Genomic DNA, 22,558 nt, shown 5'->3' with positions numbered 1-22,558 from the left:
GAGTAGATGATGCAGACGACGATGCCATTTCAAAGGTTTTTTAGTCAAAAGAACCAAAGCATTGATAATCCAAAGCGCTGGCTTTTGCGGATAAAAACAGAACTGAAGCCAACGGTCACTGCGTGTGCTATATACCATTGATGACAACACCAAGGTGGAGGCCCTTGAGGGACATCGTGTCGACGGGCATCAACGTGCAGCACCCCTTGCTGGAATTTCTTTTCCAATGCAGCAAAGCTGGATTATCAAGATATCATAAGATGAGGAATACATGGGAGGAAACCATCCATTCTAAAGTTGGTTTTATTTTATGCAATGTTTAATTTTAATCTTAATTTATGTTTAATAGGTAGTCCCAACATTTACAGAACATCTTTTAATAGAGGTTAACCCTGTTCACATATATAAAAACATGCACGTTACAGTATGTCAATGTTTTACCTGCACGGGGCTAGCAGCAGGATGACTGCCGCCATGTTGAGACTGCTGCTGTCCAGTTGGTGTAGCTGAAGGTTGAGGATGAGGAGGATGTTGGTGAAGGGTAGCATTAGCATGGGCATACTGTTGAGCAAGTGAGCCAGTGGAAACTAGTGTGTTAAAGAAAAACAAAATAACACATCTGAATTAATTTAAATACAAACTATGAATTTAACTTCAAGATCTGGCAGATCCATTATGTCTATAAACATTAACAAAGTGGACTATCTTTCAGAAATACCCAAACTCTCAGCATTTGGAATTTACATGACCTGCAAGCAGATGATGACACCAAGCATGCAGGTCTGAGACACACCTACTAATTAAGAGAATTATCTCCCTGCAGGGTGAGGGTGCTGGGAAAGGCGTGAATGCAAGTAACACAAACTAAGAGCATGCAGAACACAAACAGCAGGGATTTGAGGATATGTGCTGAGGAATAAAGAAGAGGAACACATGGACATAAATTTGAGTCAATCCTACTGGTGGAGACCAACAAACATTTTGGTGGGTGCGCAAAAAAGGTAATACACCTGGACATACAAGAGCTGCACCCATACATACTAGGGTGTACTTGGGCATGGAGGGCGCACTTGGCATAGTATGGCTAGTAACCGACCAAGTCCTTGCTCCAAAGATTAAGATGTTGCAGCAAACACATTTCTAATTTGTAAACCCATGGTAAGCATACCTTCCCATTATGTACCTTGGTACCACACTCCACAATCCACAATATAACTGGATACAGAGGTCCAACTGCCAGTTCCCATGATTTTACACCAACCAGTAGTGAAACAGTACAGGCAAATGAACAATGGAATGGCTTGGCTGGATTTGGGAATGAAGAAGAGTTGAGCATTAAAAGTACCAGAGACAACATTAAAATATGTTTTGCTTCTCCTTCGTTCATGTAGTTCTCCCTCTTCCCAATTTGTTGGGAAAGAATACACAGCAAAATATTTACTGGGGTTGAGGCGTAGCATGTTAGCTGGCTTCAAGTCACTTGGGTACATAGCTCCCGGACAAATAAATAATTTTGCCAGGAAGAAGCATATAGGGAATACTGCTTAGAGAGAACATAGGAAGTAACCAAAGCAGCCGCCCCACAGATTTTCAGAAATGGGCAATTGACTTTAGAAAGCTATAGATGTTACCTTAAATCTGATGGCATGTGCATGTGGTCTCTCAATAGGAAGACCATGCAAAGTGTTCAGACTTTGAAATGCAAGACAGTACATATGGCAACGGTGGCCTAGGCCACTATCAAAACAGGTGAACACCACTCTAAGAAAAAGGTCATCGGAACAGCGTAAAGGTCTTGCTCAGACCAAATAAAACTTTAAGGCCCTGCACCACATCTAAACCCTGAAGAGCCCCTTCAATTGGGGAAGTATATGGCCTTGGTTTAAAAGATTTAAGTACATTTCCTGGTACACATGAAAGAAACAGGACTTTAGTAATGACGCAATTAATTTCCCTCCAGGCAGATAAAATAGCAACTAGGAAGGCAGTCTTCCTGGAGAGTTCAAGATCACATGAAGCAATAGGTTCAAAAGGCCTTCTCAATGAAGACCAGGTCCAAATCTCAAGACGGAGGAGGGTTTCTGACATGGAAATAAAGGTGACATGGACCCAAGATAAGACGTTCACATACCTGGACAGGTAGCTGTTGTGGTAGGCTGAACCAGGTGATATAGTAATTAAAACAATCAATTGTAACGCCAGTGTTGGCTAATGAATTAATAAAGACATGACAGTTTATGAATAGTCATAGGGTTGATATTTACCTCACGGGCTGTGAAGGCATCATGAAGCAAGACACAGACAACAGATTCAAAATCAAATAGTTTATTAAATCAAATGTCAGAATGGTTGAAGGCCTAACTTTCCCTATGCTAAAATGGGATTTCCCTACCTGAACGAAACTAAGGAGAGTCTGAGTCAAAGAGTTCAACTTTAGAGTGTGTCCAAAACCTATCCTTGCGCTCACAACTACAATTAACAAATGTGTAGTGATGTCAAAGTCAAAAGAAACCGGGCTCAACTTAAATTTCTGAGCTTCCTCCAGCTCACAGCTTACTTTCAGCTCCCTTCCCCAAGCATAAAACAGTTGCACAAAGAAAGTCAGTTACATTCTCTGGACTCAAGGTAATATAGTTTCAATCAAGATTCGGAGTACACTTCCGAAAGCTTCAAACACACTACTTCAAACACAAAGGAACCTTCAGACTCTGTTCTCATTCTAGCAAAAAGTCTCAAATCTTCAGGGTTCATTTTGTTGAGTGCCACAATTAAAAAAGTAAAGTATCTGCCTTTTTGATATTAAATTCCACAGTTCAATTATTTCTGCTTGCAACAATTACTTTTGGTAGCTTTCAGACAAGGTGGTATAAATGTTCTTATTTAAATTTTAAGGTTCCATTGTGAACAGTTAGTCTTGTTTTATTCTTTGAAGTTGCATTCACTCCAGAGCTCCACATACTTCAATTTAAGTGTTCTTTAATGTTATATTCTTTACTTGAAAGTTTTCAAAACTGAACATATGGGATTTGCTTATTGCTGATACTCTGTTCTCTTTTGGATTCATGCCTTAGTTTTAATTGTTTATAAAGCTTTATTACATATTTCATTTGTAGTTCCATTTTGCTTTACCTATTGTTTAATATTCGTTCGTTTCATTCAAATTGACTAGCCTGTTGGTCGCAGACCTTCAGAAACACGTTTCTTGATACACGTGACCACTCCGATACAAAGTATTTTTAATAGTTTGGTAATTGATAACAAAAGGCCCGTAGATTTACGAAAACATGCTTGGTTGAGGCACATGACTATTCCGATACAAAGTATTCCTGATTAACAGACTTCACAGGCTCACGTACGGGCTTCATTTTCATTAGAAACTCGCTAGTTGCTTTGAGAGTTTGGGCTGCAGCGCGGTTCAGACATCCTTCTGTACTGAACGAGCACCTCAAGCAAAAAGGAAGGGGACAGCCTTCCTGCCTGGCTCCCTTCAACTTGCTCTGTTGGCTTTTGGGATTTGCAGCTTTCACGCTACACTTCCATGAACCAACTTGCTCTGTGGTCCACAGAGTCTTGGCGTCCTGCTCCCATCTGGTTCCCCACTGCTTGCGCCGGCCTCCTTGCTGCTCCTGGTCTCTCCCTGTGCACCACCTATCTATGTTGCTGTCTTCTTCTCCCTTTATACACCTGCAGCCCCCCGAAAGGGTGCAGGTGTGCATCAATTAAGTTTGCCTACCTGTGTTTAAGGGAACATGCGTTACCCTAACAGCTCCTAAAAGGCATCTTTCTTGTCCCAGTATCACAGTGGTAAAAGAACAGTCTTCTTTGCTCTTGGTTGTCTCTTCTTCGTCTCAGTACTATCAATTGGGGAGAAGGTTTATGTTACTTACCTGTAACTATTGTTCTCCAACATGGGTCTGGCATGGATTCACATGCTCATGAATATTCCCCGTCTTCAGGCTGGGAATCCCCGGTAAATTAAAGAAGTTTCACATTCACTTAAAAACTATATTTCTCCTTTAAACCAATTACTGTCCTCTGGGTCATACTGCCCCCATCCAATGACCAGCCTCTCCCTAAGCCCCTCCCCTGGCAGCTATCTTCAGATTTGGTAAGCACGTAAAGTGAAAGTATGACCAAGAAGAGCCACAAAGGGGACACAGGGAGAGTTTGCATGTGAATCGATGCCAGACCCATGCTTGAGAAAAATACTTACAGCTAAGTAACTTAAACCTTCTCCAGCATGTGGTCTGGCATGGTTTCACAAGCGCATGAATAACGAATACACAGCAGTACACATTACACAACCACGCGAGGTGGCAAGGGTCAACAGAAGTAATCAACACTTACCCCTGGAACAGACTCAACTAAAGCGAACAGGTTGCATAGCACTGCCTGGCCGACTGACTGACCGACCGACCGACTCTGGAATGTTCCCTGGAATCCCTGTCGATGCAGTAGAACATGGGTGCACAACATACGGCCCGCGGGCCAGTTGCGGCCCGCCATGCCCTTTTGACCGGCCCTCGAGGCACAAAGACTTTCCTAATGGAGGGCGGCCCGGGGCCACCCTCCATTAGGAAAGTCTTTGTTGTCTTCCGGGCCGGTGAAAACACTGGCCCTAATTGGCTCAGCACACACACGCATCACGTCGCTCCTACGAGCCACGTAATGCGTGTGTGCTGCACCAATGGAGGGCCAGCACTACGGCTAGCGTGGTCCATAAGGCTTGATGCCGGAAGGCCTTTCAGCCTTGGACCACGCTAGTCGTAGTGCGATTCCAGCGTTCCAGCTTACCTGCCGCTTACCTGCCTGCCTTCCAGCACGTCTCCGGTAAGTGGTCTGTTTGTGTTTGTGTGTCGGGTTTGTTTTGCTTTATGTTTGTGTGTGTATGTTGCGGGGGTGGGGGGGGGGGTGTGTCGGATGTGTATGAATGTTTGTATTTGAATGTATTTTGTGTGTATGTTGAGATGCGGGGGTGGGGGGGTGTGTCGGATGTGTATGAATGTTTGTATTTGAATGTATTTTGTGTGTATGTTGAGATGCGGGGGTGGGGGGGTGTCAGATGTGTATGAATGTTTGTATTTGAATGTATTTTGTGTGTAAGTTGAGATGCGGGGGTGGGGAGGCGTGTCGGATGTGTATGAATGTTTGTGTTTGAATGTATTTTGTGTGTATGTTGAGATGCGGGGTGGGGGGTGTGTCGGATGTGTATGAATGTTTGTATTTTGTGTGTATGTTGAGATGCGGGGGTGGGGGGTGTGTGTCGGATGTGTATGAATGTATTTTGTGTGTATGTTGAGATGCGGGGGTGGGGGGGTGTCGGATGTGTATGAATGTTTTGATTTGAATGTTTTTTGTGTGCTGAGTTGGGCGGTGGGAGTTCGGGTCTGTATGGGTGCTTGTTTGAGAGTTTGCTGATTTGGGGGGGTGGGGGGTTCGGGTCTGTATGGGTGCATGCTTGAGTGTGTGTGTGCTGAGTTGGGGGTGGGGGTTTGGAGTTGGGGGGTGGGGGGTTCGGGTCTGTATGGGTGCATGTTTGTGTGTGTGCTGATTTGGGGGGCGGGGGGTTCGTGTCTGTATGGGTGCATGCCTGTGTGTGTGTGTGCTGAGTTGGGGGTGGGGGTTTGGAGTTGGGGGGGTGGGGGGGTTCGGGTCTGTATGGGTGCATGTTTGTGTGTGTGCTGATTTGGGGGGTGGGGGTTCGGGTCTGTATGGGTGCATGTTTGTGTGTGTGCTGAGTTGGGGGGGTGGGGGGTTCGGGTCTGTATGGGTGCATGTTTGTGTGTGTGCTGAGTTGGGGGTGGGGGTTTGGAGTTGGGGGGGTGGGGGGTTTGGAGTTGGGGGGGTGGGGGGTTCGGGTCTGTATGGGTGCATGTTTGTGTGTGTGCTGATTTGGGGGGTGGGGGTTCGGGTCTATATGGGTGCATGTTTGTGTGTGTGCTGAGTTGAGGGGTGGGGGTTCGGGTCTGTATGGGTGCATGTTTCTGTGTGTGCTGAGTTGGGGGGTGGGGGTTCGGGTCTGTATGGGTGCATGTTTCTGTGTGTGCTGAGTTGGGGGGTGGGGGTTTGGGTCTGTATGGGTGCATGTTTGTGTGTGTGCTGAGTTGGGGGGTGGGGGGTTCGGGACTGTATGGGTGCATGTTTGTGTGCTGGGGTGGGGGGTTCGGTTCTGTATGGATGCATGTTTGTGTGTGTGCTGAGTTGGGGGGTGGGGGTTCGGGTCTGTATTGGTGCATGTTTGTGTGTGTGCTGAGTTGGGGGGTTTGGTTGGGGGTGAGGGGGCCATGGGGCATAGTGTTTGGTTGGAGGTGAGGAGGCCATGGGGCATAGTGTTTGGTTGGGGGTGAGGGGGCCATGGGGCATAGTGTTTGGTTGGGGGTGAGGGGGCCATGGGGCATAGTGTTTGGTTGGGGGTGAGGGACATGGGGCATAGTGTTTGGTTGGGGGTGAGGGGGCCATGGGGCATAGTGTTTGGTTGGGGGTGAGGGACATGGGGCATAGTGTTTGGTTGGGGGTGAGGGGGCCATGGGGCATAGTGTTTGGTTGGGGGTGAGGGGGACATGGGGCATAGTGTTTGGTTGGGGGTGAGGGACATGGGGCATAGTGTTTGGTTGGGGGTGAGGGACATGGGGCATAGTGTTTGGTTGGGGTGAGGGGGCCATGGGGCATAGTGTTTGGTTGGGGTGAGGGGGCCATGGGGCATAGTGTTTGGTTGGGGTGAGGGGGCCATGGGGCATAGTGTTTGGTTGGGGGCGAGGGACATGGGGCATAGTGTTTGGTTGGGGGCGAGGGACATGGGGCATAGTGTTTGGTTGGGGGCGAGGGACATGGGGCATAGTGTTTGGTTGGGGGCGAGGGACATGGGGCATAGTGTTTGGTTGGGGGCGAGGGACATGGGGCATAGTGTTTGGTTGGGGGTGAGGGCGCCAATGGGGCATAATGTTTGGTTGGGGGTGAGGGGGCCAATGGGGCATAATGTTTGGTTGGGGGTGAGGGGGCCATGGGGCATAATGTTTGGTTGGGGGTGAGGGGGCCATGGGGCATAGTGTTTGGTTGGGGGTGAGGGACATGGGGCATAGTGTTTGGTTGGGGGTGAGGGACATGGGGCATAGTGTTTGGTTGGGGGCGAGGGACATGGGACATTGTGTATGGTTGGGGGTGAGGGGTCCATGGGGCATAATGTTTGGTTGGGGGTGAGGGACATGGGGCATAGTGTTTGGTTGGGGGTGAGGGACATGGGGCATAGTGTTTGGTTGGGGGTGAGGGACATGGGGCATAGTGTTTGGTTGGGGGTGAGGGACATGGGGCATAGTGTTTGGTTGGGGCGAGGGACATGGGGCATTGTGTATGGTTGGGGGTGAGGGGTCCATGGGGCATAATGTTTGGTTGGGGGTGAGGGACATGGGGCATAGTGTTTGGTTGGGGGTGAGGGACATGGGGCATAGTGTTTGGTTGGGGGTGAGGGACATGGGGCATAGTGTTTGGTTGGGGGTGAGGGACATGGGGCATAGTGTTTGGTTGGGGGTGAGGGGGCCATGGGGCATAGTGTTTGGTTGGGGGTGAGGGGGCCATGGGGCATAGTGTTTGGTTGGGGGTGAGGGGGCCATGGGGCATAGTGTTTGGTTGGGGTGAGGGGGCCATGGGGCATAGTGTATCTAGGGTCAATAAAATATATATAAGTTAATAAAACAGGCGAGATACAATAACTAAATAGAAATAAATTATAACAATGGAAAATGTGTAGTACAAAATGTAAGTTTGAAATGCAAATAAAAATCGTTACCCCTCAAAAACATTCTTTTTCCATGCGTTTAGTACAAATTGGGGGTTTAAAAAGCCTCCTGCCACGCCCCGCCTACCGCCCCGCCCACATTTACTTTTCGGCCCACTATAGCCCTCATGTAAGGTACTTTCGGCCCTCTGTCAAAATCAGTTGTGCACCCCTGCAGTAGAATTTCATAAAGGTGTGCGTGGATCTACACATAGCAGCCCTGCAGATGTCCAGCAGGGGCACATCAGACAGGAACTCTGTCGTCGCAACGATTGCTCTGGTGGAGTGGGCTTTCAGACAGTTGGCCGGTGGTCGATGTGCCAACCAATGATAGTGCATGATGCAGCTGGAGAGCCACCTAGAAATGGAAGCCTTGGACAAGGCCTTCCCATGGTTCACAGGACAAACAGTTCCCAAGTGTTCCGTAAACCCTTTGTGCATGAAACGTAGAACTTCAGGGCACGAGCAACGTCCAGCAAGTGCAAGGTCCTTTCCGCCAGCGACAAAGGTTTCAAGAAAAAAAACAGGTAACACCAAAGGCTCGTTGAGGTGGAATTCTGAAAGAACCTTCGGCAAGAAGGAGGGGTGCGTACGCAGCACTACCCTCGATTCGTGGAAAGTCAGGTATGGTTGCTTGCAGGATAGGGCCTGGATTTCACCTACCCTTCTGGCAGAGGTGATGGCCATATGGAAAGCTGTTTTCCACGAGAGAAACTCGAGTGGGACATGATGCAGAGGCTTGAAGGGGGTCCCCATGAGCTCGTCAGAACCACGTTGAATTCCCACGCCGGGGCAAGAACCTTCATCGGTGGGAAAGATCGAAAAAGTCCTTAGAGAAATTCCTTGACTAGTCAGTGTAACCAGAATGACGATCTTCCTGCAAGACCTGGTGTAGCGGGAGAAAGCCACCAGATATACCATGATAGATGCGTGCGCCAGCCAGTCTGGCCTTGGCCAAGGATAGCAAGTATGGAAGGACTTGCATGGCCGTGACCCTGAGAGGAAAGGGAAAGGCTTCCACTTGTGACCGTAGCACTTCAAGGTTGACGACACCCTGGCGACTACCTCCCTGCAGTCTGGATGCAACTCATAGCCCCCCAAGCCCCAGGGGTGCAGGAGCCAAGCCCCCAGGTGCAGCGATTTTGGGTCGTGATGAAGGATTGCGCCTCCTTTGGTGAGAAGATCCGGAATAACTGATAGCTTTGCCAGAGGCAAAGCTGACAGGTTGAGTAGGTCCGGATACCAAATCTGCCTCGGCTACGCCGGGGCGATGAGTATCATTTTGCATGGACACAGTGTGTTGATGACTTGTAGCAGGGGCGGGAACGGAGGAAACTCGTACAGAAACAGCCCTTCTCACGGGAAAGAGAATGTGTCCCCCATGCTCCTCGGCCCGTGGAATCTGCAGGAACTTGAGGTTCATGCTGTTGCAAATAGGCCGATATGGGGCCTGCCCCATTTGACAAGTAGGCGGTCCACCTGATACAGACAAAGCTCCCACTTGTGGCAGGAGTGCAGTTCCTGCTGCGCTGGCGATGGAGCATGAGACCTACCCTGCACCTCAAGCCGAGACCTGCTAGGTGTGTCGCCCTCGGCAGAGTTGCCGGTAGTGCTGCACGCAGGCACCCCCTCTGCCAAGTTGCCAGTACAATGGCGTACCCCTCGGGTGTACACCCGGTAAAAGAACCTTGTGATCCCTCAGCACTGTCTCCAGAAGGATCTACAGACCCCTCGGCCTGATGGTCGGTAGCTGAATTAGCCTCGGTACCCGTGCTGGTGCGAGAACCTGAGAGATTCCTCCCATCTGGGCATTTCCTTGCAGAGTCGTCGCCCTCGCGGGGTGTGCTGGAAAAGAGCAGTCCTCCCTTGGGCCTTGACTTATGTCTGACAGAAGTCCTTGAAGTCCTCTGGAGGTGACTTCTCGAAGAACTCCCTCCACCTAGCTAGTCTGCTCTTCAAAGCACGTGAAGAAAGTGCGTCGCACACAGTGCAACCCTCCCATCCGTGGTCGGGGCCAAGGCAGCAGGGGCAAAGAGTGTGGGGATCTGATGTAGAGAAGAGCCCTCACAGGCTGGACACTCGCTGAAGCCTGCTGAAGTCAACATGCGCCAGGGAGGAGCATGGCGCTAGAGGACCAAGTAGCTGATTGATAAAAGAAGGCAAAAAAGAATCCGGGGAATAGCATGTGGTATTTATTACATGTCTGAAGCAAAACCCAGGAGAGCTGGTGAAATCGGCCTCTTCCCATCGATGTGGAAAAGGGGACTGGGGAGTGGCCCCGGTGGGCATAGTCAGTGGACTGGGGAGTGGTCCGGTGGGCGTAGTCAATGGAGCGCAGGCTCCCAGGGCCGCGCCTCTAAATTTAAAGGGGAAGAATATTTTTTCTGGTGAAAATGTTTCCGTCTCCCGTCCCTAGCGACGGATGACCATGCAGTATAGAGGAAAGGGGACAGGACGTAAGAGTACATGGTGGTGTTGCTGTCTGTGACTATGCAAACCACCTTGTTTTGCAGCTGCGGTCTGAAAGATTTCAGGGCCCAGAACACTGCCTTCAAGTCCAGGACATCGATGTACAGGACCTTTTGTTCAAGTGAATTCTCCCGTGTGGGCTCACCACTCCTCCAGGGAGGCATCTGTGGTCACTTTGACCATGTGCATCGGAAGAAAAATGTGGGCTCCCTTAGTGAGGTTGTGGTGACGAGACTCGCCATTGGAGAGCTTGGAGGAAGGATGGTCTTCCCAGGACCCTGTGCTTTACTGCCAATGGACGTCTAGTAACTCTTGAAGAGGTCTCATTTGTAGCCTGCAGTGAAGGATCAATGGGATGCATGAGGACATAATTTCCAGCAGGAGTCTGAGAGAGTGGATTGATGCAAGCGGCAGACCCGACAGCTTTTGGACCTTTGTTCAGTATCGTCTTCACCCTCTCCTCAGAAGGTGTGGCAACCCATGCAAAAGTGTTGAGATGTGAGCCCAAGAACAGCAGGTTTTGAGCAGGAATTAAGAATGACTTTACAAAGTTCACTGAGAACCCCAAAGATGTCAGACACTGGCTAGTCTCCTTGGTGTGTTGCGTTGTTAGTGGTAAAACATGGAGTCCAGATACAGGTAAACGTGGACACCTGAATGACGGAGGTAGGCTGCCACTGGAGCTAGGCACTTTGTGAATACTCTTGGAGCAGACTTCAACCGAAGGGCAGAGCTTTCAATTGTTAGTGTCTGCCTTGGACTTGAAATCTGAGGAAACGCCTGTGCCTCCGATGAATGGGGATGTGAAAGTAAGCATCCTTTATGTGTATGGATGAGCGAAAATCAAATTTTTTAGCTGATCCAGGATGTGTTGCAATTTTACCATGAGATCCCTATGAAACTTACGTAATGTGTTGAGTCCCCTGAGGCCTAGTAAGGGCCTCCAACCTACTGATTGTTTCCTTACCAGAAAGTAGCTAGGGTATCCTCCCGTGCCCTAGAGGTGCAACGGTACAACTTCAACCACCCCCATTTTTAGGCGGGACCTTACTTCTTGGAGAAGCAACAACTGGTGTTTTTTCTGCTTTTGGAATGAGAGGTATGGAGGGTAATATTCCCATGAATTCCAGGGCATGGCTGTTGAATGATGGACAGCACACATTTGTCGTTGGTGATATTTAACCACTGTAAGACACCCCCTACCCCTTTTACTGGGAAGTCGAAGTGGGGGGGTCGGGCTTGGCCAGGTCAGGTCTGCTGCGGCACCTGACTTCTGGAGCAAGCTCAGCGTTGTTGCTGGTTTCCTCTATAACATTGAGATTTTCCCTTATAACCCTCTTGGGTGTTGCCGGCACAGCATTTTTGTGGATGTGGGAAGACATGTAGTCTCTTGAAGTCCTTTACAACCTTGTTTTACCTGAGTAAAAGAACGGGCAGCGTTCTTGTAGAGTGCTCCGTGAATGTGCTGTTTCAGTGTTGGCCTTGATGGCCTGCAGGGTCTCATTAACCTTCTTCCCAAATAGGTAAATACCATCAACAGGCTTATCAACCACCTTTCACTGGACCTTTGTCTGGAAGTTGGTGGCCTTAAACTACCCCTTGCGGCGTAACACTGTCCCATTAACCATCTGGGTGAACCGTTTAGCAACGATGTCCACACCAATAGAGATGATATAATCCGAAACTGCTTCCCCTTCAGGTAGCAGTATGTGCGCATCCTACCGCTTGTCATCTGAAAGAAAGTCTAGGATTTGCCCTAGCTTAAACTAAAGTTCACGGTCGTAGCAGGAGAAGATTGCAAGTTAATTATCTGCCTTAATGGTTGTCACGGCTGTAGAGATAACCCTTTTGTCAAAGACATCTAGCTGCTTGCACTCTGTCTGGAGACACCATACAGGGAGAGGAAGGATTGGCAGAATGCTTACGGTCAGATGCCGAGACACCCGAGACTGGGCAAGGTAGCGTGTAAAAGAAGTTAGGTGCTGATTCTGGCACTTTATATTTTTTCTAAAAGCAATCCTTTTGAGGGTGCTGAAAATGGTTTCCTCGTCACCAAGGGGCCATCTTCCAAAATATCCTCTAGTACTGGAATGACCACCATTTGATTTTCTGGCAGATTCACACCATTGGTAAAGGAATCCCTCCTTTTTCTGTTCTTCAGGTAGAAAATCAAAAGGTTCTTCCACTCGTGGCATAAGGGCATCGAAAGAACCAATCTTGCCCAGAGACGAGTCTCTTGGCAGGAAGTCTGCTGGCTCACCATAACTTGGCACCAAATCTTCAAAATAGTCTGTAGAATGCATGACTGGGGAACCATCTATCAGAGAGTCATCATCTGTGTCCGTATCTGTGAGGGTTACTGCCTCTGGGAGATCTCTGGAAGGAAAACCCAGACCTTCCTTTAAAGGAAGCTCACAAGGTTGTGCTGAAGAGAACTATGGAGTAGGAAGCCATTGTTGGCGCTCCGACACAAGTGTCTGTAGTGTGGAGTTCGGGCAGAGTTCAGTCTGCGGCAGTCCCTGGTGGAGTGTGGTGTGAGGAGCTGCAGCGACTGGGTCTTTGCTGGATTCAATCTATCCCTTTAAGGAAAAGACAAGCCCAACTGACTATAAAAGCCTATCTGGAGCGCGGAGCGCGCGCGGAGTTCGGGCAGAGTTCAGTCTGCGGCAGTCCCTGGTGGAGTGTGGTATGAGGAGCTGCAGCGACTGGGTCTTTGCTGGATTCAATCTATCCCTTTAAGGAAAAGACAAGCCCAACTGACTATAAAAGCCTATCTGGAGCGCGGAGCGCGCGCGGAGTTCGGGCAGAGTTCAGTCTGCGGCAGTCCGCGGCTGGACAGAGGCTGGCTGAGGCGGGTGGCTCGGCTGACGGCCGCGAGAAGGTAAGTGAAGCTAATTCACTAAATCCTTCCTTATTTCCTTTGATGGCGGAAACCGGCCCCCTGACGCGTGCAATGGTTAGGCAAACGCTCCTTCCCAGAGCGAGGTCCGAACACATAGCCGCCGCTGCATCTACTCCCGAGGCAGCTGCCGAGAGCAATATCCATAGCGATAAAGACGCGCCTAGCCTTGCACCTTTGGATCCGGTGGTAATTGCCGGAAACACCAGCCAGAGCATTTCACCACCACCCGTGACTCCACTAGCCGGATACGACTGGGGTAATCAGTGTGGGCTGCGCAGTAAGAGTCAAACGATATCCGTAGAGGCCTTGTGCATTGAAAACGTGTTAACGGTGCCCATTCCTACCGTGCAAGTTCCATCACACGTTCCTTGCAGTAGCGCGCCTGTTCCATCTGACCCACCTGTGCTCGCTTGCCCTAAAGTGTTCAACTCCCCTTCGAGAGGCTCTATGGTGGACCTTGGTGAATGCAGACCACTGAGTGTATCAGATGCAGGAACTTCGAGTCTGCAGCCCAGCCAGATACATGACGAGTGCCTCAGGAACCGCGGCTCTGAGATACCGAGCAGCCACAAGACAGGCTGCTCGTTCGTTAACCTCGCCCGCGCAGAACCTACCGCGGCAATCAACGCCTCTCAGCTGGCGACTGAAACAAACATTGTGATGTTGCAATCACCCTTTGATGTTACTGACTCTGAATTGATGGAACTTGAAGTGCCGTTGGAACAAATTGAGTCTAAAGGGCTCAGATTTCTGTATCCAGCCGTTAAACCCGACGACTTACATACAATGGCAGAGTTATCCAGTGAGGCAAATGATGATGACAACCTGATGGTGTGCCATCAACCAAATGCCGCGGTATTGCATCGGCCTCTCCTTATGCGAGAATCTGAAGCAAATAATCTGATATGGAGTAGCACGTCCCAAACACGGCGTGCGAATCAGAGTGCACCAAAAACATGTCCATCAAATAGCGGACGCAGAGCTCCTGACCCCAGCAGCCCAAACTGCCAACAATCGAGGCCCAGCAAATCGGGTCAATTGATGGACCTCGCTGGACGTGAAGCAAGACTAGCGGAACGCCTGAGGGCTGACTTTGAGCAAATGAAGCAATGTATGTCGGCCAGCTTTGTAAGATCTAATTCCGACCTGCCCGACAAGTCGGCCTCTAACTCAGATTCGATAGACCTGAGTAGGACAAGTATGGAACAGGATCAGGACCATCAAAGATCAGGCCTCGAGTCGAGCAAAGTGATGCCAAAGTCCATTGTTGAAGCAAATTTCCCTTGTAGCGGCCCTCCATCGACAGTGGCAGATGGCAGGTCACACTGGCCAGCGAAACCGTCCAAAGACAACTTGAGGCCATTGTCGACTCACTCAACTCCATTGCATCAGACATTATCTGATACGACAAGTAAGAAGTCTGCTTCTATGCGACTGGGCGCAATTTCAAATAAGACTATGGAAATCCAAAACCAACAGAATGATATGGACACAACAAAAGATATGGCGGCAGCGTACAAGTCCAATCTATCAGCAGCAGCGGCCTTACAAATACACAACAATGTGTTAGCCGCAACATCGGTCGCCCTCATTCCTTTCACTAAATTATACGAAAATATACATGAAGCCATCCAATCGAATGGAGGTATGCTCCTGCACATCATGGAATCACTAGCCAAACAGGATCAAACTATTGCCCAGCTTCAAAACAAACTTGACAGCGACAAATTTGCTTTGCAGTCAATGCAAACGCAACTACATGAAATCACGTGCAAGGATACTTCGGATGCTAAAGAGTTAGCGGTAGCAGCTACGGCATGTTTAAAGCAAACCATCTCCTTGCAACAGCAGTGCAGGCATGGCGATAGCCCTAGTGGCCGTCCACTGATGGGAAAGGAACCAGTGGTGGTGACTGTGAGTGAGATGGCTATGACAGGGCCCGCTGCCCCCGCACCTGTTACTCAGGCAAATGAGGCCGGTGTAGGCCGTTCCCTGCCTGTTGTTCCAGTCCTGCCGATAGCCGAGACTGTTGATGACCCGGTTGGAGGGTTATCGACGAATGTAGTTGAGAAGCCGTCGCCATCTTCGAGTGTGACAGAGCGTCCTCCTTCTGATAATGAACTAAAAAGTCTTGATCCATCCGCAGGCTCTAACAAAAGAGTAACTTTTGGCATTTTGACGGGCCTGCACTATACCTAAACAAGGACAGAGGTATCCCGTCAATCTGACAAAAAACCTGCTTGACAACGAACCACCCGAAAAAACAGACTGAAAAGCGAAAGCACTGTGTGGCTCGTCCTCAAACCAGCAATTCAAAGAAATTTATACGCAACCTGTCGACTCCACCAAAGCTGAATTTTTTTTCGAGAACTACAAATGGAATCTCGCCACAGAATGCCAAAAGCTCAAAAAGGACAGACAAGGCCGTGCCTGTAGCTACAGAAGCAAAGGCAAACCCTAACAAACGTCAAAGACTCGATTCCGACGATTTGGCAATCACAGCAGGATCCATATCAATCGACCTATGTGATCTATCCACGTATTCATATGATGACGACACAGAGCGAGCCCAGAAAAGTGCCTTGAATAGCACCATGAGTAGCTCTGTTTCAAACGTGTATAGTCCCGATGTGGACTTGTCGTCAACAAATCCATGGGCCGTAAAGAAGAATTCAGCTTCAAATGAGACGGCCCGGTCAAATAAGAAAAGCCAATTTTCCACCCTTAGTCACAGGACACAGGACACCAAGCTCCCTCAGAAATCCATGAAGGGTGAAAGGCCCAGTGCGGTACATCAGGGCCGTTTAAATAAAACAAGGAGTTTAAATCCAAAATGAACAGCTGGTCAGCGAGCAAAAGAAAAATCAAAAGCCAGCATAGAACCCAAAGAGAATCGAATGGAAAAAAATGCAAAAATTGCTATCACCAATATCCTTAATGACGATTCTGAGGTAAATTTGAACAGAAGAAATGTTATGCGCCTCTTACATTCGGTCCCTGCTCTAAGAACAGTGTCCACTGACGACATAGCGATTATTGAATACATGTCGGAAGACCATGAGGACCGAGTTTATTTACATATAAAGGCCAGCGCTGTCCGAAAAGTCATCTTGGCAGCTAAAGACGATCTACTGCAGCTTGGCTTCGACGTTAGCGAACCAAAGCCCAAACCTGATTGGGGTGTCAGTACAAACGAGGGAGAGTCCAGCCGTAGGCTTGAACATAGATCGCTCATATTCGAAGGAAAAAAATCCGAGTTAAGAAACAACTCGAAAACAGTTTCTAATTCAAAAAACTATGGAAGTCAAATTATGCATAACGTGTCAAATCACTAGCTACCGGATATTAAAGAACAAACAGTGTCCTCCCTGATTTCATGGAACACGAGAGGATTTCGACATCTGTTTGACGAATTTCCAATTGAATTAGAAAATAATCTGATAATTTGCCTTCAAGAAACATGGCTGAGGACCCCCCCGGTGAAAGATGGCTATGTGACCCTGCTAAATCCAGCAGGGAAGAATGCATTTGGACGACCATTTTCAGGGCTAATAACCATGATTAAAATTGGTCGCAATTGGGAAGTGAAAAAAAGCGATAATCCTAATTTATTCATCCAATGTACACTAATCGAACATAATGATCGTAGCCTACGGCAACAGCAGAACATTTTAATAGTTAATGTATACTGGAACCCGGTGATGATTAAAACTAAAAACTTTCTAACTGCAATAACTGCAATGCTGGACAAAAATCTGCAGGAAATAAGTAATCTCATGGTCATCATATGCAGTGACATGAATTTGTCATGGTTTGATTCGAATGGTGGCCGGTTGAATTGCAAGAGTACGCAATGCCACCAAAATCAAACTAGGCGATCTCAATGGGATAACATCATGGAGATTTATGATTGCGACATGCTAAATGGACAAGTGTCGGGCGACATACCACAAAAGAATACGTGGCATAATTTGGGTCTTGCAAAAACATTAGACTATATCTGGGTGTCCAAACATTCATGGGACTTAATCAGAGATATGCACGTAACATCAACAAAAAACAGCGATCACGAGATAATAGTGATGAATATGAATATAACCTATGTAGATACGAGACAGCAATCAACATCCTTCCTTGAAGTAAACAACGGGAAAAATAGGTTACGAATATCGTCCCGTCAGATTGCTATTATTACGAACGAATTGGATGAAGAAAAGAACTTGATGAGTAGTAACATAGACTATGTGTCTCTGCTACCCTGCCGTCAAGATAGTGCGTTATGGAAGACAAACTCTGTTAAAACGCATACTCATGAATGGAGTACAAAGCTAAATAACGAAAAAAAGAAGGTAAAGAGCGAAATTTGCCAGCTGAAATCACATGGCGGTCCGAACATGAGTAACTTGATACAAAAACGACGACAAGCATACCGCAACTGGGTTAAAGCTTTCAAGTACCAGCGGGATCAAGAACGCGGCGAAGTAATGTTGAGCCTGTTGAAATCGCATAAATGTAGAGACACTTGGCAGATACTTAACAACTGTACAACTAATCAAGCCATCAGGATGGCAAATGCGGTGACCGAAGCCGCTTGGAACAAACATTTCAACCAAGTCTTCTTAGGAGACGCTAAAATTGAACCAAATCACCTTGTCTTAACAGCTGCAAAGTGGGACTGCTGTGAATCCGCCGATGACATAGCCACTGCAATTGTGAAGTTGAAAAATTCGCGTGCTGCAGGTCCGGATGGCATCACAAATGTGATGCTCAAAGAAAACAAGCTGGCATGGTCTAAACTTATTGAGATACTATTCGCTAACATTGCAATGATGAGAACAATTCCTGCTAATTGGACAACAGCAAAAATTGTCCCAATCTTTAAGAAGGGCGATCGGGCAAATCCGGCCAACTACCGCCCCATCGCCCTACTGGACACAATTGGCAAGGTGTTTGCAAATTTTCTACAAAAAAAATTAACAAAGTGGTCAAATGAAAACGGAATCACAGACTACAGGCAAACAGGTTTCACGAAAGGTGTTGGAACCGAAATGAACCTAACATTGCTTAACATCCTAAAACTAAATGCTCTGGCAAGACACACAAACTTATTTCTTGCATTCATAGACCTTCATCAGGCATTTGATTCTATTGATCGCGAATTACTGTGGGTGAAACTACACAACTGGAACTGTCCCCACGACATCTTGCTTCCAATCATAGCACTAGGTACGGCAACAACAATTCAAATAAGACTGAACGAAGCAGGTCAGTTATCGGACAGAAAGAAAACCAAAAGAGGTGTCAAGCAGGGTTGCCCGATTGCTGCTTGCTTATTCAAGCTTTTCATTGCCGACATTCCTGCCACCCTAGGCGATGTTCGATGCTTTCCACCTAAAATAAATGGGACCCAAATAAATTGCTTGACTTATGCAGACGATCTTGTTTTGGTCGATACTACGCAGATCGGATTGCAACGACTCCTTCAAAAGTTACAACAGTATATGTCGAACAATAACTTGAAAATAAACACTTCAAAAACAAAGATCATGAGAGTTGGGTCTTACAAAGGAGAGAAGAAACATCCATTTAGCTGGAGAGTGGGAACACATCCAATTGAAGAAGTCACAGAAATCAGATATCTGGGCATCATGGTTAATACCTCGCTATGTGAGAAGAGCTGGGTCTGTGATGTGGGGCTCCGGATAAAGATTCTGGCAGCACAAGGCTTGCGAATTCATAACCTTTATGGAAAATTCTCTTTGACGCCGATTCGTTTGTTTTACTTACAAAAAGTTATTCCTTCAATAACTTACGGAGCCGAAGCAGGATGGAACCTCGACTATAAGATCTGGGCTAAAATGGAGGGTTATTTTTGGAAGCGAGTATTAAGGCTACCAAACTGCCTTTCAATTACCGTCATAAGACAGGAACTAGCCCTGGATGATCTTTATACAACGGTGTTATGGAAATCACTGGCACTATTGCGTAAGACGCTAATACCAAATAAAGAACCCGCATATGAAATCCTAGCAATCAAAGAGATGAAACTTACCGGAGATGCATATACAAAATGGTCTAAGAAGGGACATGACATTATGATAGCCGCTAACATATCTGAAGAAATGCTGCTAAAGTGGCCACAAGTCGCTAAAAGAAAACTAAAAGAATGGTCATGGGCAGGTAATATAGCAAGACTGGAAAGTCAGTCATCTGCACCCAAACTCGGGCCGACTGCTAATAAAATGAACAAGATGCCAAGGTACCTGTTACAGTTCCCCTCGAGGCATCACCGTGATTGGTTTCTGAGAATGAGAATGAATGCGATAAGAACTAAGGAAATCTTACTAATAAGAAAAGATGCAGAGACCAAAGACAATCGGTGCAGATTCTGCCAGGAGGACATCGGGACAGTAAAACATTTGGTAGTCGCCTGCCCTAAACTCCGATCCTTAAGATCTGTACATCTGATCAAATACGCCCCGAGAAATGAGAACATGGAGGACTGGTGGTATCGAATATTGAGTGGGAGTTCCATTCATCTAATATGCTCAGTGATAAATTTTATCGATGCCATGCAATTATAAAGATTATGTGAAGGGAGGGGCGGCTATCCTGAGGTTGTAATGGAGTTGCTAGGTACAAGACGACGTGTTAAAACAAAAAGTTTAATAATAAACTAAGTTAAAAAAAAAAAATATATATATATATATTTTGACATCTCTTGTGCTGGAAGAAATGTCCATCAGGGTAGTTGTCACTGGAGAAGGATGGTAAGGGCCTGTGGTTGAGTAAGGCCTTGGATTGGTGGAGATGGTATGTTAGGTAGACCCTCCAGGATATTGTGGCACAAAAAGGCAAATTCTGCTGTTGAAAACTGCATTATTTGCAGCATTTTGCACCACTTTCAACTGCATGAGAAGTTATTATGGAGTGTCACTGCCTCTATTTCTCAGGGTTGTTGCGTTGGTCGAGCAATGGTGCTGGAGAGGGTGTGAGTGGTGGCGTTGGTTACACTCTCAACAGGGCTTTGGGTAGTAATAGTCGCAGTATTGGTCCTGGGGCTGGTGTTGCCACTGAATTCCAGTAGTGTTGATGTTGGTGGGGCTAGTGATGCTGCTGAGGGCATAGGTGATGGATTTGGCTGCACTCCCAGCAATTCATTCGTTGTTGGTGGGGCTGGTGCAGGTGGAGCTAGCACAGAGGGCATGAGTGGTAGTGATTGGCGAAGTGACATTTCTGCTAGGAGAATGATTAGTGAGTGTGGTGCTGGCTCGGTAATCCACGGTGGTGATGTTGGTTAGGCCAGTGGTAATGCTGAGGGGATGGTTTGTGATGGTGGCACTGCCATGGAGAACTATCAGAAAGGTGTCCCTACCGCCCCAGACTCTGGGAACCAAACACATTATGCACAGAAAATAGTCTGAGGACGATTATTAAAAAATAATCAGTTAATGAAAACAATGTTTTTATTTATGTAGACATCACCATTTTGAAGGGTAAACCAAGACAGTGAACAATTGATATTTAGAGAACCAAAGCACAAATCACAAAAAATAATTTCACAAAAATGAACATGAAGAAACATCAATGACAGAATCCACACAGCTCAGAAATACATGAACTAAACACAAAATTAAAAAAAAACAAAAACAAATTAATTCAAACAACCAGAATACACATTGAAATGCAAATCTGAGAAATACAAAAAACTCCAAACGGCCAAAATGCTTCAGTTGGAACCCCATTGGGTCCAGTGGCGCAAGCTGCAAAATGAGGGACGCGGAGCCAACGTGAAACACAACCTACTTTATTTGTAACATACGCGGCAACTGCCGCAACCCGGGTCCCGCCCCTCCCCAAACCCAGTGTTTTGCTCACCTTCGGACTCTTCCCCCGTCTCCATGGTATGGTTCATCTCGTATTCTTTCTTCTTCGCTGTCCATGTTCATTTCCCAGGCCCCTCCCTGGTTGGAGGTTGCACGTTTGAAGTACGATATGTTTCGTGTCACTGATGAGCAGTCGCTTCTCTGTCCCATGACCATCGTGCCTTTCTTGTGTGTCACGATGAGTGGAGTAGGTGCGAATGTGGCGTCTTCCTTTCTGTTCTTTGGTTGTCGAAACTATACTTCATCTCCCGGTTGCATGGGGGACTGGGGGGCTCGTCTCTTGCGATCTGTGACCTCCTTCATTTTTGCTTTTCCCACTTCATCGTTGACTCTTGCCTCTTGTTCCAGAGCCGTCTCTTGGGGCCTGGGATCTTCAGGTAGCCTCGTCTTGACCGGCCTCCGGAACAATAGATCTGCGGGGCATATCCCCGTCGTGCGGTGGGGTTTGTGTCTGTATTCGCTTAGGAGTTGGTTGAGGGCCTGCTCGAAAGGTTTGTTTTGAATGTTGGCAATTTGGATTGTCGTCTTGATGCTGGCCATGAATCTCTGGACCATGCCATTCGCTTGTGGCCAGCGAGGGGTTATTTTGCGGTGTTGGAAACCCATATATTTGGGGAAGTTCTGGAAGTCGTGGCTTACGAATGTGGAGCCTTTGTCCGACTTTATGATCTTGGGGATTCCGTACACCGAAAGCATTCGATCTACCGCTGGGATGACACTATGTTGAGCTGCTTTCGATTATCTGTCCGTCCGGGAACCGCGAGTGTTCGTCCATGAGCACTACTACATGTGTGCCGTCACTTAGCGGTCCGAAAAGGTCTACTGCAAGTTCCTCCCACACCTGCTTCGGTAATGGTGATATTTGCAGTGGATTTGGGTGTAGAGCTACTTGCGCACAGATATGGCAACCCCCCACGATGTCTTCTACCAGTCTGTCGAGCTGTGGAAACCACACCTTTTGTCTAAGGAGGCACTTTGTTGCTACCACCCCTCTGTGTCCTTCGTGAGCCAGATGCACTGTCTTCTCTCGAAGTGTTCTTGGAATGATCACTTTGCAGCCTTTTAGCAATATGTGGTCATCCACTACGGTTAGTTCGTCTCTGACCAGATCAAGCCACTTGACGTCTTCTTGTGTTGTTTCCACTTCTGATCCTGCTTGCTGCCTCATGAGTGTTTTCTTGTTCGACTGCAGACAGTGTCTCACAATTCAGAGGGCTGGGTCTAGCTCCAATTGTGTGGACAGTTCTGCCCATCCTACCGGCAGAGGTTGCAGATGATGCACTACATAGTTTATGTATGCGTTTGCGATAGAGGGTTGTGACTCGGCTGATTCCGTTGGATGACGGGACAAGTAGTCCGCTGGATTCTCTTCCTTGCCAGGGCGGTGCTTTACCGTGAATTTGTAGTCCTGTAGATGCAGACCCCATCTGGCTATCCTCGGGGGCATTCTAGCTTCGGGGTCACCGTAAATGGCGAGCAGTGCCTGGTGATCTGTGACTATCGTGAATTCCTTTCCGAATAAGAACAAGT

At 47.6% G+C, this 22,558-nt stretch overlaps 1 protein-coding gene across 10 annotated transcripts in view; it reads right to left on the bottom strand.

Moving 5' to 3' along the window:
- The window catches only part of ATXN2 (ataxin 2), a 2,542,428-nt gene that overhangs the window by 436,153 nt on the left and 2,083,717 nt on the right, over positions 1-22,558 (bottom strand). For all 10 annotated transcript variants that reach the window (XM_069619525.1, XM_069619517.1, XM_069619521.1 and 7 more), the window contains one exon: positions 442-587. In XM_069619525.1, the coding sequence (XP_069475626.1) occupies positions 442-587 (146 nt within the window). The remainder of the gene's footprint in view (positions 1-441; positions 588-22,558) is intronic.

Source organism: Ambystoma mexicanum, chromosome 10 (genome assembly GCF_040938575.1).
Source record: "Ambystoma mexicanum isolate Mex_15411 chromosome 10, UKY_AmexF1_1, whole genome shotgun sequence".
Classification (NCBI taxonomy): Eukaryota; Metazoa; Chordata; class Amphibia; order Caudata; family Ambystomatidae; genus Ambystoma; species Ambystoma mexicanum.
This window is presented reverse-complemented; position numbering and strand designations above follow the sequence as displayed.